Source organism: Trematomus bernacchii, unplaced genomic scaffold (assembly GCF_902827165.1).
Source record: "Trematomus bernacchii unplaced genomic scaffold, fTreBer1.1, whole genome shotgun sequence".
Taxonomy (NCBI): Eukaryota; Metazoa; Chordata; class Actinopteri; order Perciformes; family Nototheniidae; genus Trematomus; species Trematomus bernacchii.
The window spans coordinates 149,171-169,024 of NW_022987590.1; the positions used below are offsets into that span (position 1 = coordinate 149,171).

The 19,854-nt window shown below is 40.8% G+C and overlaps 1 protein-coding gene across 3 annotated transcripts in view; it reads left to right on the forward strand.

Moving 5' to 3' along the window:
* Positions 1-19,854, forward strand: part of slc8a3 (solute carrier family 8 member 3) — a 109,690-nt gene that overhangs the window by 59,817 nt on the left and 30,019 nt on the right. For 2 of the 3 annotated variants that reach the window (XM_034129094.1, XM_034129095.1), the window contains exon 3: positions 11,857-11,963. In XM_034129094.1, the coding sequence (XP_033984985.1) occupies positions 11,857-11,963 (107 nt within the window). Of the gene's footprint in view, positions 1-1,451; positions 1,491-11,856; positions 11,964-19,854 lie in introns of those variants that run through there. The other variant, XM_034129096.1, reaches the window with a different exon arrangement.

Below are 19,854 nucleotides of genomic sequence, written 5' to 3' on the forward strand. Positions count from 1 at the left end.
GTGTCTCTACTTTAAAGAGTCCTCTCTTGCAGATGTTCAGGTGTATATCAGTATGTAGTGTCTCTACTTTAAAGAGTCCTCTCTTGCAGATGTTCAGGTGTATATCAGTATGTAGTGTCTCTACTTTAAAGAGTCCTCTCCTGCTGATGTTCAGGTGTATATCAGTATGTAGTGTCTCTACTTTAAAGAGTCCTCTCCTGCTGATGTTCAGGTGTATATCAGTATGTCGTGTCTCTACTTTAAAGAGTCCTCTCCTGCTGATGTTCAGGTGCATATCAGTATGTAGTGTCTCTACTGTGACATGTCTTCATGCTTAAATGTTCAAAAAGGTCTTTATTTTTATCATACTGCCTGTGCTGTTGTTATTGGTCAACCGCTTAGAGAAGTCCCGCCCCTAAACCTATCACGTACAATGTGTTGGAGCGCTAGCCAATAGGAGCGTGAGTGTTCCATAGTCACTGTGTTCTGGAAGTAAACAAAGGAGTCCAATGGATGTGTTTCAGACCGTTAACCAATACACACTACAGAAAAGGGATAACCCCAAAAAGCGGAATAGGGACCCTTTAATGGTCCTCATAAAGATGGTAGATGTGCACGTACAGTAACCATGCCGACTCCTCCCCCCCCATCTGCTCCCTTCACTGTAAAATCCACAGAATGCACAGGAACATTTACACACACTCTCGCTCATGATTGTGCTTTCTGTTGCTCGATTAGAGATCCTCTGAGGCGTGACACACACAGGGTTTCTCTGGCTCCTGTCTGTGGCTCCTGTCTGCAACAGCAGCAGTAATGTTAATGTGCAGAGCAGCTAATGTGTGACAGGCTGTGGGTCAGCTAGCTGATGGGTCCTGCACAGAGCAAATACAGGCAGGTGTACAGACAGTGATAGTACTACGCTCTAACTCAGGCCCGATAGGTACTGAATATATAATTGAATAATGACAGGGTGGTCTAGTAATAACTATAGAGGTACTTTTATTCGACTGTTTAGGTTTTGAGTTTTTGTTTGACTTTTAATGTGCAAAAGAACAGGCAAAAGTCTGATTGATAAAAAAAAGACTGGTTGAGAAACACACACAAAAAAGCCTCAAAGTTAAGGTTAAAATCTGTTGCCAAAAACACCCCCTTTAAGTATTCTCCCTAAGGTTTCCCTCAAATATTCACTTTGAATAAAATGTATATGACATTTAAATACATTAAATGAAACAAATAAAAGAAAATGAAATAGTAAAGTATATCTTATCAAATCTCATCTAATAAAAAAAACTGTCATTAAAAAATGCAATAATAAAGAACGCTCTAAACAGGTATAAAATCTAGGAATAAAATACTTGGTGGCTGGTGAAAAGAGGTTTTTGTATCCATGACAACAAGTGAGAGTGATATCAGCCAATGGGAGCGCAGCGTTAGATACTGGAGTCCGGAGAATGTGAGCGATGTACATGATGGAGCTGCTCCTCTCGTAATTCTGACAGTAACCTGAGCAGGTGAGCTCACAGTCACCGGCCCACTGAGTTGTGTGTGTGTGTGTGTGTGTGTGTGTGTGTGTGTGTGTGTGTGTGTGTGTGTGTGTGTGTGTGTGTGTGTGTGTGTGTGTGTGTGTGTGTGTGTGTGTGTGTGTGTGTGTGTGTGTGTGTGTGTGTGTGTGTGTGTGTGTGAGAGCGTGTGAGGGTGTGAGGGTGTGAGGGTGTGTGTGAGGGACAGCTGCAGTCTTGTGTTGCAGGATAACGTGTCTGCGGCTCCGTGTCCTCGTGATTCCTCTCACAGTATTAATAAACCTGCCGTGTCCTCGCTGCTCGAAGAACACAGCCGTCATTATGTTTGTTAGTACAGTACTTCCCTAATTAGCCCGATTCAACGTGATGATGAATTGAAATGTCATAATTACACCATAACAAATAGGGAATTTCTTAGCTTTAAAGTATTTTACTGATATTGAAATTTGTTTCAGGAAATCATGTGTAGCACCGTCCAATCAGAAGCAATCTACTATGTAAACAGGGATTTATTTAAACAACACTAGCTGAAGCATAACTGCCCAAATATATATATATATATTATTAAAAGTAGTTTTTTTTAAGATTAAAAAGGTGTGCCATGAAGAAGAAATATTTAGAAAAATAAATATATGACATCATATACAAATAAATAAAAAATATATACGAGAAATACAAATGTTTTATAATAATTATTTTAAATTGAGTTTTTTTGTCTGTATATTTAGTATTACAATATTTTATTAAGTCATTTATAGATTTTTGGTTTTTCGTCGTATTTCCGCATTTAATTTGTTTTATTTCTCAATAAATATAAAAAATGTCATGTACCTGTTTTATTTGAATTATTACACTTTTTATTTCCAACTGTTTCGATTAAGCTCAATTTTATTTTCTCTTTAATATTTCCACATTTTTATTTAAGTATTCATCATTTTATTTTTACATTTCCAAAGTATTTATTAAATGCGCTCTTATGCCTCCACATCCAGTCCCAGCTGCAGGCTCCTCACAGCGAGGCTTCACCTCTCCATCTGCTGTGTGTGTGTGTGTGTGTGTGTGTGTGTGTGTGTGTGTGTGTGTGTGTGTGTGTGTGTGTGTGTGTGTGTGTGTGTGTGTGTGTGTGTGTGTGTGTGTGTGTGTGTGTGTGTGTGTGTGTGTGTGTGTGTGTGTGTGTGTGTGTGTGTGTGTGTCCTGTTATATCCCAGATGACACGTTCGTCCTCTAACTGACATTGAGAAGTGATATCATATTTTATTGATCTCTGTTACCCTGACCTCTCACCCTGCAGCGCCTCGATCTCGCAGACAGTCGGAGCATCGACCGCTAAACGACTTAAGAAACGACTTTTTAATATTCAATTTTTCTGTTGCAGCCTCTGACAGTAAACAATAGTTGACAAGGTGAATGTGACGTGGTTTCCTGGTTTGTTTTAAAGGCACAGAATGTATTTACGGTCGCTTTTGTGCAGACAGAATCAGAATGAGGTTTATTACCAGGTTTACACATACAAGGATTTGCTCTGCTGTATAATGGTGCAGGCATAACGAGGAATGAAGTCGTAAAAAAGGAACAAATATAGAATTATTTTACTTGAGAAAAAGTAGAAGTACTCAGATCTTGTACTTGAGTAAAAGTAGAAGTACTCAGATCTTGTGCTTGAGTAAAAGTAGAAGTACTCAGATCTTGTACTTGAGTAAAAGTAGAAGTACCAGAGTGTAGGAATACTCTGTTACAGTAGAAGTCCTGCATTCAAAATGTTCCTCAAGTAAAAGTAGAAAAGTATTATCATCAAAATATAGTGAAAGTAGCGACAGTAAAAGTAGTCATTGTGCAGATTGGTCCATTTCAGAATAATATATATGATATGTTTTATAATGATTGATCATGAAAGTGTTCTCAAAGCTGGTAAAGGTGCAGCTAGTTTGAATGACTTTGTATACTGCAGGGTAGCTTGTGGATTTACTCCAGGTGGAACTAAAGTCTGATTTAACACTTGATTATATTTCACATCATTCATCCACATCTGTAAAGTAACTAAAGGTATTAAATACATGTAGTGGAGTAAAAGTACACCATTTACCTCTGAATTGTAGTGGAGTAGAAGTACACAGAAGCATAACATTTAAAGTATAAGTACCTCAAAGTTGTACTTAAGTACAGTTCTTGAGTAAATCTACTTAGTTACTTCACACCTCTGCTTTTACTTATTGGTTCTCAATACAGGACTTTTACTGAGAGTATTATTTTCGTGTTTCATCACAACTTTTCCTCCAGTAAAGGATCTGGATGCCTCCTTGTTTATGAGAGTGTTTTCTCTGGGTGGTCCTGAGGGGGGGGGGGGGATATTAAATCTGATGTAAGTGTGTCGTCAGATTGACAGGAAATCATTGACCAATGTGTTTACGGGGGTTTTTTCAGTGATTGCTGGGGGAAGCAATAATCAGACTATAATGAGTGCGGCCCATAATCCCTGCTCAGTGACAGAAAGTAGGCCCGCTTAATTAAGGCGCTGATTTCCCATGAGGCACTGGGGCCTTTTTATTCTCCTCTCCTCGTCCTCTTCCTGTCTGTGTTGGCTCAACTTGACTCTGGATTTTGAATAAAGGCAGTGCCATGATCTGACGAGGCTAAAAATGTGTTTTTAAAGTTTATTTATAACATTTTTTGGTGATTATAATTGATTTCCTGGCCTCTGTACAGGTCAGTTTACTTCTAGAAAGATGAGGGTTGTCTATTCAAGTTTTTAAGAACAGAAGTCTGTGTGATTGGACTGATAATAACGTCTCCTTTCTGCAGTAAAGTGATAATAATTCACCAAAATAATACCACATTTGTTTGTTGTGAAAGGGTCTTGCAGCTCTTGAATTCAGCATTTTGTATTCCTGTGTTCTTGGGTTAGGGTTAGGGTTAGTTAATTATGCCAATTGTTCTAATGAGCAGAAAAAACGCCAATTTACATGAAAGTTAATGAGACTGCAGGACTGCATGAATGCATGGAAATAGAAATGTACAGTAAAACATGCCCAAAGAAATGTCTAAAGAGGTACTGTAGGAAGACTAGACTAAAAAGGTTTCAAAAACAACAACAAAGAGAGAAATATAAATATATAAGAAAATAATTGGATAAAAGCGGATAATTATCATAATTATATGTCAGCATTTATATGTGATCTTTAATCAAGTAAAGGTGAATTGTTGGAGGAGCTGGGACTTAAAGGGGACCTATCATGCAAAATGCACTTTGTGATGTCTTTTATACATAAATATGTGTCCCCGGTGTGTCAGGGAACTCACGCAGCGTCAGAAAATAAAACCCTCTCTCTTTTCCTCCGTACCCAAAACTCTAAAAACGGGGCTACAACGGAGCTGATCCAGATTTGCGTCCGATATGACGTAATATCTGAAATGTGGACCCACGGCCCTATCAGAAACGTCGCTATCAGAAATGCCCGACTGTTTTGGACGTAATATGGTCGGTGTTTACATTAGCATCGCTAACACTCAGAGCTAACCTGTACTGGAGAGCATGTGTGTGAAGAAGCAGGAAATAAAAAGGAACTCACCTTGTGGTATAACCGGCAAGAGAGAAAGCCTTTGAGCTCCATACTGTTTCAGAAAGAATCCTTGATAATCCATGATATGGCATTTCATCACGGCAGTATTTAGTTTAGACAGTAGCTGCCGGGTCCCGCATGAGCTCAGCCCCCTCCTTTTTTATTTTTTATAACATTTTTATTTTTTTAAAGCTTTATACCCAAAATCATCACTTTTGAAACAGGAAGTGAAATAGAGGGATATGAGGCATGGCTAGAATGGGTGATCTGATTGGTATTTTGAGCAAAACAATTCATAGACATGTTTTTTATATATTTGTATATATCTGAGACCTATGCTATTGCCTAAAAATAGCATGATAGGTGACCTTTAAGATTTGAATTGCCAAAACTACAATAGCTATTGAGCAAACAATCAATAAAGCCTTTGAATCTCAAAAACTTGGGTTGAAAAGTGAGTTTGAGAAGATATTTCCTTGCAGCTGTAGTTAAATGCTGTCATGAGTTAGAGTGCAAAGCAACTGAACAGACAGAGGAAGAGGAAACTTTGAAGAGAAATTGGAAAAGGTTTGATTCAGTTCAGACCGGAGAGCTTTGGGGTCGTTGGTGTTTTACAGAGAGGAGTAAAAGGTTGGATTTAATTGCAACACTTTTACTGCTGCTGCTGCTTCTTCAGCCCGGAGGACATAAGTCCTGCTGGCTCCTGTGGAGAGAGGAAGAGGAGTCAAAGCTGAGAGATTTGAGAAGAAGTGGAGATTGGATATCACATATCACCTCTTTTGATGTGGCACTCCACCACAGAGGTTTCACACTTCCAGAGGTTACACAGTGTTATTTGTGGAAGAGCCAGAGAGGAGAGGGAGACAGTAAATCTGCTGTCGGGGGGGGAAGAGAGGCACGGCTTACTTCAGATGCAGTGTGTCTTAGCTGCAGAACAGAGAAGGAAACACTTGCGTCTCAATGTTCATACTTATGTTCTTATATTTGCATTCTTTAAATGGGTCCCAATGCAAAGTATGGCAAACTGCATTGCACTATGAGAACCTGTATGTTGCAATGCACGGTCAAAAGGTTGAGTGTGGACACCTCATTGAATGCCATCTTGGAAGTTGTGAGAGCAGCGTGTCCCCCAAACCTGAAAGAGTCCTCTCCTGCTGATGTTCAGGTGTATATCAGTATGTAGTGTCTCTACTTTAAAGAGTCCTCTCCTGCTGATGTTCAGGTGTATATCAGTATGTAGTGTCTCTACTTTAAAGAGTCCTCTCCTGCTGATGTTCAGGTGTATATCAGTATGTAGTGTCTCTACTTTAAAGAGTCCTCTCCTGCTGATGTTCAGGTGTATATCAGTATGTAGTGTCTCTACTTTAAAGAGTCCTCTCCTGCTGATGTTCAGGTGTATATCAGTATGTAGTGTCTCTACTTTAAAGAGTCCTCTCCTGCTGATGTTCAGGTGTATATCAGTATGTAGTGTCTCTACTTTAAAGAGTCCTCTCCTGCTGATGTTCAGGTGTATATCAGCATGTAGTGTCTCTACTTTAAAGAGTCCTCTCCTGCTGATGTTCAGGTGTATATCAGTATGTAGTGTCTCTACTTTAAAGAGTCCTCTCCTGCTGATGTTCAGGTGTATATCAGTATGTAGTGTCTCTCCTGTGACATGTCTCCATGCTTTAATGTTCAAAAAGTTCTTTATTTTTCTCATACTGCCTGTGCTGCAGCACCTCTTTTCACCCTCTGTCTGAAACCAGAGCCCAGTCTGCTCTGATTAGTTAGCTGGTAGGCACGTACAATGTGTTGGAGAGCTGTTCCTGACATGGCCTCTGCCTCTATGTATCTCTGACTCCCTGCACCTCCTCCTCTTCCATGTCTCTCCCCCCTCCTCCCTCTCGGATCAGGGGTGTAAAGCCTCCAATCAGCTGTCGTTAAGACTGAATTTAAGGGTGCCATGTTTATCATGTTGGAGTCAATAAGTCATTAACACGTGAAGCTTAACACATTAGTGAAATACAGTTTATCAAACGAGAGCTCTGGTGTGAAGATTAACGCCCTTTTTACTTATTTTTAGTGCAGAGCATTGATATTATACCCAAAATGTCTGCTGCATACAGCTTCAACTTGTCATGGGCCCTGGCCACCTGCACAGGGATTTGAGTTTGTGTGCACGGCAGGCTTTTGATAGTACCCCTCATTTCTCACACACACACACACACACACACACACACACACACACACACACACACACACACACACACACACACACACACACACACACACACACACACACACACACACACACACACACACACACACACACACACACACACACTGCTGCTGGACTCCGAGTGACTTTCTGCAGCTCGCACAGCGGCGGGTGCCAGATGTTGGGATGGATGGATGAATTATTGATGATTGTCACAGATAAACGTTGCTTGATGTTCCCCACACGTGTCGGGCAGTAATTGGAACTAATTTTGAATGTTTTCAGGCCATTAAACGCCCGTTATCAGTTGTTTTATTCAACTGTGAAGAAACCTAAAATATAGGGGCCAAACTTTGGCACATAATCAGATCTAACTGCATTTTAATGCCGTCAAAAATGTCTATTTTCAAAGATATTCTAACTATAATAACTTAGTGTACTGCTGCATTATAAACCAAGCAATGCTGCTTGTAAGGAGCAGATATGTTCCCCCTCACAGCTTAATGTGGTTAAGTGCATGGTTGTTTTTATTTTTGCATGTTGCTGCAGTAATCGTGAGGCTGCAGTTGTGGTTTCTGCGTGCATAGTTCACATGCATGTCAGGAGGAAGCGCTGCGTGATCCCACCTGTCCATTAAACTCCAGCGCTTCCTCTTCCCTTCACTCCTGGGAAAAGCAGGCTCTTGCAGCAGAAGCTCTGCAGACATCTCTCACAGCGATCTGAGGAAAGCCCTGCCGCCGGGATGTAAAGAGAGAGGGATTGTTCTGCTGGTGTGCTAACAGGATCTCAGATAGTACACTCCCCCCTCGGCAAATCACATTTACACGGCTATAGAAAGAGATTTAACCATGCATTACATGAGTAATAGCATTTTAATTCCTCTAGAGATGCTTGGATTGTATATTAATATGTATACACAGGGTTAGGAGGGTTACTTTAAACATGTATTCCAATAGAATTACTAATTCATTGTTACACTAAATACTGATATACACCTGAACATCAGCAGGAGAGAACTCTTTAAAGTAGAGACACTACATACTGATATACACCTGAACATCAGCAGGAGAGGACTCTTTAAAGTAGAGACACTACATACTGATATACACCTGAACATCAGCAGGAGAGGACTCTTTAAAGTAGAGACACTACATACTGATATACACCTGAACATCAGCAGGAGAGGACTCTTTAAAGTAGAGACACTACATACTGATATACACCTGAACATCAGCAGGAGAGGACTCTTTAAAGTAGAGACACTACATACTGATATACACCTGAACATCAGCAGGAGAGGACTCTTTAAAGTAGAGACACTACATACTGATATACACCTGAACATCAGCAGGAGAGAACTCTTTAAAGTAGAGACACTACATACTGATATGAACATCACCATATGTCCTTTTTAATTGGAAGTTTGACATTTAAGTTTAATACAAGTGCTCATTAATGTTTTAAGAGGCATCATTCATTTGACCTAGCCACAAGTATGCAGCATGATGTGCTTGTGTTTCTGTATTATGCACAAAGTAAAATGAATTTATTTTTAAACTTATGCATGCCTAGAAGTCCCTTTTATGACCAAGTGTGCAACACAACAAATGCTGAGAACATGTCACAACACCCGCTCCTCCTCCTCTCTCCAGGCTCAGAAACATTCCCTGCCAGCAGCAGACAGGCTAACAGAAGCTGACAGCGGCGCAGCTAGCCCTGAAATACGGATTACATACTTTATTATGTGTCTGACATCTCATGGGGAATGCCGCTTTCCCCCCTCTTCATCCGAGCAAAAATGCAATTTCCACGCATGTTATTTAGGGACGGTATTTCAGGAGTTCTGCAAATAAAGTGGCAGCGCAGCATTCATTATGGATCGCTGCTCATGTTTCCCTGACGTCCCGCTGATGTAGTCCCAGCGCCGTGACATAAAGAGAGGCTGGTGTCAGTCAAAGCACTGCCTCTCTCACACACACACACACACACACACACACACACACACACACACACACACACACACACACACACACACACACACACACACACACACACACACACACACAACACACAAACACACACACACACACACGCACGCACGCACGCACACACACACACAGAGATATTCATACACACACACACACACACACACACACACACACACACACATACACACACACACACACACAGACAGACAGACAGACACACACACACACACACACACTCACACACCGATATTCGTACACACTCACACAGCACACACTCTTTATAAAAAACTCTTAATCTGAGCGTCTCTGGAGGAATTCAAATGTTTGTTTAAGCTGCAGACAAATAGGGAAACAAGAGAATTTCATGCTACATGTTTTCCTTTGCATGAGGATGACAATTATTTCTTTCTTAGAAACAGCCAGGCTAACTGTTTTCACCTGTTTCCAGTCTTTATGCTAAGCTATGCTAACCAACTAACACAGGGATTGTAGGGTTTTGCAGAAACCTACTGTAACGAACACACAGGAGAGGGGAAAACACCAAAAACAGAATAGGGTCTCTGTAACCCGTGAAACAAACTGATGATTATCAAATACAAATACAAATACAAAACTCATATTAGTCAATATGAGCTAACATGTGACGTATTGCTTCACATGACAGTCTTGTAATGGTGAAAATACTCAAATGTGCAGGTCTGTTACATCTGTTCATTACACATCTGTGTCAAAATATTTCCACTAGTTTTGCTCACCTGGACAGAAACACAAGCACAACACTGCATACTGTCGGCTAGGTCTAATATAAGATAAGATAAGATAAGAAGTACTTTATTGATCCTAATTTGGAAAATGTTTGTGTTGCAGCAGCATAAAAAGACATGGCATTGTACAAGAAAAATGTAAAGACTAGAAGTAGAAAATATACATGTTGACTTTACAACAATATGATGTGTCTCACGTTTATGACTCCTAAGATGTTCCTGTGCTAGCTTTACTCGTTATATTAAAGCTTTAACTACTAAATATCATAGTTGTTCTTGCACGTAAACATATTACAAAATAATAATGTAATTCTTTAAAGGGGACCTATCATGCAAAATGCACTTTTGTACGTCTTTTATACATGAATATGTGTCCCCGGTGTTCCAGGGAACTCACCAAGTGTCAGAAAACACAACCCTCTCTATTTTCCTCCATACCCAAACCTCTAAAAAAGGGGCTGCAACGGATCTGATAAAAACTGATCCAGATTTGAACACTGTCCTGACGTCAGGACGGAGGAGCTGACCTATCAGGGGAATGAGAGGTTGCCGTGGCATGGTAACAGCATGGTAACACGACGCTCGTAACTCAAGGGTGGAGGAGAGCAAAATAGAGCGAAATGAGGCATGGCTAAAATGCATAATCTGTTTGGTATTTTGAAAAAGAAAACGTATAAATATACCGTATATAGGTATGGCCCTACAATATATTATTCAAATATAGCATGATAGGTCCACTTTAAGCTAGAGTCCCTGATTCCTCGTAGTGCTGCCTTTGTTCCTCGTGCTCTCTCCGGGTTGTTGTTCTTCAATCTGACTTATTATTTTTTTCTTTTGTTTACCTCGCCTGGTCCCCCTGCTCTTTTGTGTTTTCCACGATGCATAAACATGTCATTGTCCATTAATAGGCCCGACATTACTGTGGGTTGCACAAGTCCAGCTGAATCCAACAAAGCTTTCCTCAGAGGAGTTCCCACTCTCTGACCGTTTATCTGCTGCGCCGCTCAATAACTCTTTAAAAAGATCAATTAGACGATCGGAGGCATTACAGCGAGGTGAAGCCAGAGAAACAGCTTCACCCTGCAGACGCTTCACTTCATTACAGGATCGTTCCCCTCAAACCTCAGCCATAAACTCCCCAGTTATCTGCTCCTCTCTTGCCTGCAGGCGGGGCGTCTCAGTGACTGAAACCATAAAAATCGATTTGGACGGCGACAGTTTCTTTCATTTATCGCGTGCATTCACCTTTGTTGCCCTTGTGAAACGTCCCTTTCCACGTTTTACAGGCTGATTGATGACAGGCTGCTTTCACTTCATTCTGCTCTTGTATCCTCTCTGCTGTGCACTTTCTCTCGCCCTCTGTTTCCACTTTATTAGACGCTGTGATGAATGTCAGGGATCCTGTGTGTTACCGTTAGCATCTGGTGGCTAATGTTAGCAAACTTTAGATGGATATTGTGTTATGTGAAATGATTAATTTGATAATTGACACTTGTGAAAACAGACAATGCTTAGCGAAAGTTGCATAAACGTTAGCTTGCTTAAAAGAGAGATTAGCAAACTTTAGAAAAAGCACTATTGGGCCGTTTTATCGGCCAACGTACAATACTGTTCATTTCTACTGTTGGAATGTTTAAATGTACCGTTGCATTACAGCTACAGAAACTAGAAGATTTGAAGATGAATAAAAAAAGCAACCTTTCACCTCCTAACATTTCCCTTTCGCTGTTAATTAATCCTACTTACAGAGCACTTCCTGTGTCCCTCCATCACAAATTAACCTTTCTCTTCTTCTTCTCTCTTCCCCCCTCTCTGTCCCTCCTCTTCCTCTTCCTCTTCCTTTTCTTGCAGCAAACTTGTTCACGTGAAAATTATTGACGATGAGGAGTATGAGAAAAACAAGAACTTCTTCCTGGAGCTGGCCGAGCCTCGCATGGTAGACATGAGTCTGCAGAAAGGTGCGGTACTGAGGAGTTTTCTTCATCTCTTTACACTTCCTCTTCTTCTGTCTCTCTTCCTCTTCCTCAGTCTCTCGCTCTCACATGTTGTCAGTCTTATTTCTCGCTGTTAGTCGTTGCTGTTAGTCGTTGCTGTTAGTCGTTGCTGTTAGTCGTCGCTGTTAGTCGTCGCTGTTAGTCGTCGCTGTTAGTCGTCGCTGTCGCTGTTAGTCGTCGCTGTTAGTCGTCGCTGTTAGTCGTCGCTGTTAGTCGTCGCTGTTAGTCGTCGCTGTTAGTCGTTGCTGTTGCTGTTAGTCGTTGCTGTTAGTCGTTGCTGTTAGTCGTTGCTGTTGCTGTTAGTCGTTGCTGTTAGTCGTCGCTGTTAGTCGTTGCTGTCGTTGCTGTTAGTCGTCGCTGTTAGTCTTCGCTGTTAGTCGTTGCTGTTAGTCGTTGCTGTTAGTCGTTGCTGTTAGTCGTTGCTGTTAGTCTTCGCTGTTAGTCGTTGCTGTTAGTCGTTGCTGTTAGTCGTTGCTGTTAGTCTTTGCTGTTAGTCGTTGCTGTTAGTCGTTGCTGTTAGTCTTCGCTGTTAGTCGTTGCTGTTAGTTGTTGCTGTTAGTCGTTGCTGTTGCTGTTAGTCGTTGCTGTTAGTCGTTGCTGTTAGTCGTTGCTGTTAGTCGTTGCTGTTAGTCTTCGCTGTTAGTCGTTGCTGTTAGTCGTTGCTGTTAGTCTTCGCTGTTAGTCGTTGCTGTTAGTCGTTGCTGTTAGTCGTTGCTGTTAGTCTTTGCTGTTAGTCGTTGCTGTTAGTCGTTGCTGTTAGTCGTTGCTGTTAGTCGTTGCTGTTAGTCTTTGCTGTTAGTCGTTGCTGTTAGTCTTCGCTGTTAGTCGTTGCTGTTAGTCGTTGCTGTTGCTGTTAGTCGTTGCTGTTAGTCGTTGCTGTTAGTCTTCGCTGTTAGTCGTTGCTGTTAGTCGTTGCTGTTAGTCGTTGCTGTTAGTCTTCGCTGTTAGTCGTTGCTGTTAGTCGTTGCTGTTAGTCTTCGCTGTTAGTCGTTGCTGTTAGTCTTTGCTGTTAGTCGTTGCTGTTAGTCTTCGCTGTTAGTCGTTGCTGTTAGTCGTTGCTGTTAGTCTTTGCTGTTAGTTGTTGCTGTTAGTCGTTGCTGTTAGTCGTTGCTGTTAGTCGTTGCTGTTAGTCTTTGCTGTTAGTCGTTGCTGTTAGTCTTCGCTGTTAGTCGTTGCTGTTAGTCGTTGCTGTTAGTCGTTGCTGTTAGTCTTCGCTGTTAGTCGTTGCTGTTAGTCGTTGCTGTTAGTCTTCGCTGTTAGTCGTTGCTGTTAGTCGTTGCTGTTAGTCGTTGCTGTTAGTCTTTGCTGTTAGTCTTCGCTGTTAGTCTTCGCTGTTAGTCGTTGCTGTTAGTCTTCGCTGTTAGTCGTTGCTGTTAGTTGTTGCTGTTAGTCGTTGCTGTTAGTCTTTGCTGTTAGTCGTTGCTGTTAGTCTTCGCTGTTAGTCGTTGCTGTTAGTTGTTGCTGTTAGTCGTTGCTGTCTCCCCCCGTTTTCTTTTATGAAATTCAGAAAATGTCTGCAGAATCAGATTGTTTGTAGTTTCCTCTCACACACATATCCAGTAGTGGAAGAAGTATTTAGAGTGTATTATTTACATGTTTAATTATACAGTAACACAATCTAAAAAACACTTTTCCACATGTCATGCAATCAACATCCTTAGTATGTATAATTGTTTGTTTGACACATATTTTCTGCAATAATCCAAAAAAGCTGTAGCTTGGTGTGATGGTGAAGCAGTGTGGCATCATGGGAGTTGTAGTCTTCTCCTGGTTAGGATTCCTTCAGTGTTGATGGTTCAGGAGGTTCTTAGCGTCTCCTTCTCCTCTCTGATTTAAAGGAGTACAAATAAAGCAGTTTGACGATAGAAATCAGAGTGTCTCAAACCTGCATTAAACTGACTTTGTACCTGTCAGAAAATGTGTGTTCTTACATGCATTTCCTCTTGGTATTGTCTCATTTCAAGGCTGCATTGCATGTGTACAGTAAATGTACATTTTCCCTCTTCTTTGCCCACTTTCTTTACCTTAAATTGTACTTTTCTCAAAGGCACTGCCACCTTTATACCCCTACCTCTCTTTTCTTAAACACCATGTACCCCTAAAGACTCTTTATCCCACAGCCATGCTTTCATATTACACTCAAAACTCAAAACACACACAGCCTGAACGTATAATTCAACTGAAAAACCAATACAAAAATAAATAAAATAAATGATACATTTAAATAAATAATATCAAAATAATAAATACCAATAAACAAGATCAACACATATTTTGGAGCGCACTTCAACAAGCTACTAAACATATATAAATATGATAAATACAAATACATTTGATCAAATATGTTGCAGTGCACTGTCACAACCTAGCAAAGCAAAATAATCGTTTTTTTTCGATTATGTTGTTTTCGTAATTGTGGCAGGCCAAAATCGTAATTGCGATTAAAATACAATTAATTGCACAGCCCTACATCTTCATCATAATGTCAGTCCGCTGAGACAAGACATCGTTATCTAGGAGCTGCCATCATTTACCTTCTGCCATTAAAGACTTTAAAGACACATTTGACTTGAAGGCAGAGTCTGGTAGCTGTTTTTCTGCCTGTTTGGGAGAAAGTGCAATCTGCTGCTGGTGAAATGAGATTATTGATTCATGTTTGGCTATAAGGCTGCACACGTCTGTTTTGACGTGTGTGAAACTTTGTGAAGAAGCTCTTTTAAGTTGTGTTCAGATCGTTTTGAGGTCATGCATCTTCTGACGGGGGCGATGTTACTCACCGCGAGATATTATTATTTTTGTTTTATTTGACTCCTCTGCACAGCTTGTCTTTAAGCTGCAAGGTGCATGAAGAAATAAAGGAGGAAGAAGAGTTCCCATCAGAGTGAGTCTTCATCAGGAGTTGTGTTTGTTTTCCTGTTTGCAGAAGTTAATGTCAGCTGAAAGAAGCCAACAGGCATTTTTTTTTAAAGATTTGCTGCCGTTATCTAACGTGGTGTTATCTAACCGTGAGCTCCACTTTCTCGTTTTATTTCTGTTTCTCCCTTTACTGTTTTCACCAGTTGTTATGTCTTAAGGTGCATTTGTAGGCAATAGCATAGGTCTCAGATATATAAAAATATATAAAAAACATGTCTATGAAGTGTTTTGCTCAAAATACCAAACAGATCACCCATTCTAGCCATGCCTCATATCCCTCTATTTCACTTCCTGTTTCAAAAGTGCTGATTTGGGGTATAAAGCTATTTTTTTAAAAAGGAGGGGTCTGAGCTCATGTGGGACCCGGCAGCTACTGTCTAAACTAAATACTGCCGTGATGAAACGCCATATCATGGATTATCAAGGATTATTTCTGAAACAGTATGGAGCTCAAAGGCTTTCTCTCTTGCCGGTTATACCACAAGGTGAGTTCCTTTTTATTTCCTGCTTCTTCACACACATGCTCTCCAGTACAGGTTAGCTCTGAGTGTTAGCGATGCTAATGTAAACACCGACCATATTACGTCCAAAACAGTCGGGCATTGTTTCTGATAGCAACGTTTCTGATAGTGCCGTGGGTCCACATTTCAGATATTACGTCATATCGGACGCAAATCTGGATCAGCTCCGTTGTAGCCCCGTTTTTAGAGATTTGGGTACGGAGGAAAAGAGAGAGGGTTTTATTTTCTGACGCTGCGTGAGTTCCCCGACACACCGGGGACACATATTTATGTATAAAAGACATCAAAAAGTGCATTTTGCATGATAGGTCCCCTTTAAGTATATTGCAAGTTGCATTGTTGTAGGAGCCTTGAAGATGTTCAATGCCAAATCGACACGGTAGCTTTCATGACAATAAACTCATCGAATATATGATTTAAGACATGTAGATTTAGATTTTTATGAAAGTCAGTCAATAGACTTGTGCATAACGCAAACAAATAAAAAAATAGCACGATGAATTTCTCTCAGCTTCAGCTCGACATCTGCACAGAATAAATATAGAATAGAAATGTTCAGAATTTAAAAAAATACATATATTTGTAAACAAACCTAAATACGTGCGGCTGCAGACATAAAATAAAGAGCTGTTTTTACTCTTTTCTACAGTACAAGTCTTAAATAAATGCATTGAAGTCCATCAGGGATTAATCTGACTAGACATTTTAAACTGATCTGAATATTTTAACAATGTTCATTTGGTGGGAATGCGAGTAATTTGTATATTCAGTGGGAGCCATCCTTTTCTGAGCTGTAATAGTGGCTGTTTTCTAAATCAATCATCAGATTATTTTAAGCTGTTAAAATGTTTAAAGAGGTCCTATTCTGCTTTGTGGGGTTTTCTCTTTACCCTATTGAGTAGGTTTTTGTGAATGTAAATGGTCTACAAAGGCTACATTCAGGAACATCGCTACGTAACACTAGCGCTCCTATTAGCTAGCGCTCCTATTAGCTAGCGCTCCAACACATTGTACGTGATAGGCTAAGGGGACATCTCTTAGCAGTTGCCCAATCACAACAGAGCCGGTCAGCTAACCAATCAGAGCAGACAGTTCTGTCGTATACTTCGAATCTTTCATCAAAGATATGAACATTCTTAATTTTTTAATTCTCATGAAAAAGTCGTTTATTTGATTTACAAGATTGTTACATTTTATTAGGTTCATCATCTTTTAACCAGTTCCTTTCAGTTTGTTTAAATGTGTATACTTTTTTGATATCTTTATACATCTTAAGGTTGTTTTCATGGATTGATAAACCTAGCTGTAACTACAGCACTAATGAAGGTGCAGACGGTGTTGACAGTGAGTAAGTTGTGTACTTACTTTTTTAAATGCAGCAGGTAATGAATGTTTGATCGGGGGGTAATAAATGTTGGATGTGTGTGTGATGAGGAGGTAATGAAAAAGCTCTTTCTGCGAGATCATATTTTATGAATGAACGATGAAATTGATTTGAAATTAGAGGAGCTGCATTCAGAGTTTATCGGAGGGGAACATTTATTCTGCCGGATCGCAGCGGTGTGAACGATATGATAATTCCTCACTTTTCATATATAATGTGGCGATTATACTGTTGTTCAGACCCGCTGATGTGCGGCTGATTGGGTTTGTTTTCCTGCTTATTAAAGCCGGAGTGCAGCGGCTGAATTTATGAATATTCTATGAGAGGCTTTGTTTTGTTTCATTCTTTTTTTAAATATTAAACAGCCTTGTTCTATTTTCCATCGCAGCCTTTTCCCCAAACAGTACTTTGCATCATGAAAACTGATTTCTCCTCCATTATAGAAGATCAAAATAGGAACACAAACATAATTCTCAGATCTCATTTTGACTCTCTGATGTTTTTATGTATTACGAGCAGTTGCATCAATCTGTGCAACTTTTCCCGGCTTTATTCAGAAGATGGAGACAGTGGAATAAGTACTTTGGTATATAACTCAAAGTAGTAATTTACGGTGGCCGACAGGTGCAAAATCGGCTACAACGGCACAAACATTTCCAGCAGGAGAAACGAAATGATACAGAAATTATGCAAATATAAAAACAGAAATGTACCAAAACACATAAAGAAACATCTTCAGCAACTTGACTACACATGCAGCATTTAGAAAACTTTCAGCAACTTGAGGAAACTTAGTAAAGGCTGCAGAAACCAAACGCTGCAAATACAAAACACTGCAAGAAGCTCAAAACACAACGGAAACCAGGGGACACTAAAAAGTGACGCACACAGCTGGGAGACCATGGGACACTAAAAAGTGACGCACACAGCTGGGAGACCAGGGGACACTAAAAAGTGACGCACACAGCTGGGAGACAAGGGGACACTAAAAAGTGACGCACACAGCTGGGAGACCAGGGGACACTAAAAAGTGACGCACACAGCTGGAGACCAGGGGACACTAAAAAGTGACGCACACAGCTGGAGACCGGGGGACAACAAAAAGGGACGCACACAGCTGGGAGACCAGGGGACACTAAAAAGTGACGCACACAGCTGGGAGACCAGGGGACACTAAAGAGTGATGCACACAGCTGGGAGACCAGGAGATACTAAAAAAGTGACGCACACAGCTGGGATACCATGGGACACTAAAAAGTGACGCACACAGCTGGAACACCAGGGGACATTAAAAAGTTACACACACAGCTGGTAGACCAGGGGACACTAAAAAGTGACGCACACAGCTGGAGACCGGGGGACAACAAAAAGGGACGCACACAGCTGGGAGACCAGGGGATACTAAAAAAGTGACGCACACAGCTAGAAGACCAGGGGACACAAAAAAGTGACACACACAGCTGGAGACCAGGGGACACTAAAAAGTGACGCACACAGCTGGAGACCGGGGGACAACAAAAAGGGACGCACACAGCTGGGAGACCAGGGTTGCATTCGAATAGTCCATTTAGCTTAGGAACCTTCCTAACGAAGTGAAATGACCCGGAAGTCCCTCAGTGGCAGCCATGATAAGTGCCGTTTCGAATTCTCTAAATTAAAAGGAAAGGAGGTTTCAAACTTCCTTTATAACCTCCTTTAGCTTAGGAACCACTGGACCTCCCTAACCGAAAGGAGAGGAGAAAATGCTGCCCCACAATGCCTTGCGGCCGCAGCATTTGCCGTCACACAACAGTCGGCCGTTCACGGAAACAACCGATTATGAACGAGAAATGATATCATGAAAGTTACGGTGTTTATTAAGCATTTTAAAACGTATGTGGTAAGTTGCCAAAGTGCTTTGTTTTGAACGTTCATCAGTATTATAATCAAAAAGAGAAATATGAACGTTAGTTTTTACTGAAATGATCAAATAAGTCAACATTTCACAGTCTTTACTGAGCTGTGTGGGGTTTGTTCAACTTTTAAAAGATGTTTGAATGGTGATATACACAGTGATAGATGTTAAGGACTAACGTTTATAATAAATACATTTGTATTGATTTTAAGATCTTTTCATACAGTCATACGTATTGGGATCATTTGTATTAATGTGGACCGGAGGGAGAGGGTGACGAGCATAAGTTTCACTTTCCTTTTTTATTTCAATTCCAACTTTGGTCATGAAGAATATGTTTCTCTGTTGTCCCCGTTCATAAAGCATAAAACAACAGCATCAGAGCACGGTGCAGAGTCTCTAGATGAGTTTACAGTAGTCCCTCGTTCTTATTAAACATCCATGTTGTAGTCCGCTGTATAGAAAACTGTAGTTTCCATAGTTTCCCCACAGCAGCAGGCGCACATTTATGACCTCCGCTGGCGCATCATAATTCTCTAAAGTGCCGCAGTCTCTTCTCCTAAATCCTTTTGAATTCTCCTATCCACTATCCCTTAACCCCATGACGTTTCACTCCGAGGTCAAGGAATAGACGATAGGGTTAGAACTTAGGAGCTGTTTTTTTGGAGTATTCGAACGCAACCCAGGGGACACTAAAAAGTGACGCACACAGCTGGGAGACCAGGGGATACTAAAAAGTGACGCACACAGCTGGGAGACCAGGGGACACTAAAAAGTGACACACACAGCTGGAGACCAGGGGACACTAAAAAGTGACGCACACAGCTGGAAGACCAGGGGACACTAAAAAGTTACGCACACAGCTGGTAGACCAGGGGACACTAAAAAGTGACGCACACAGCTGGGACGCTTGGTGACGTTCAGGATTATAAAGCTGAACAACTGTCTCTGTCTCAGAGTTATTCTGTCTCATAACTGTAAGTGTTTGTCAGGATATCTGAAATGACTATGGTTAGCTACGTTAGCTAGCTAGCTTACAGCAGATCTGCAGTAACATCAGAAGGAGTCATGTGATCACATTGTTAAAATAATCCCATAAAACATGTTAGGTAAATTTCCAACAACACAGTGAGAATGATT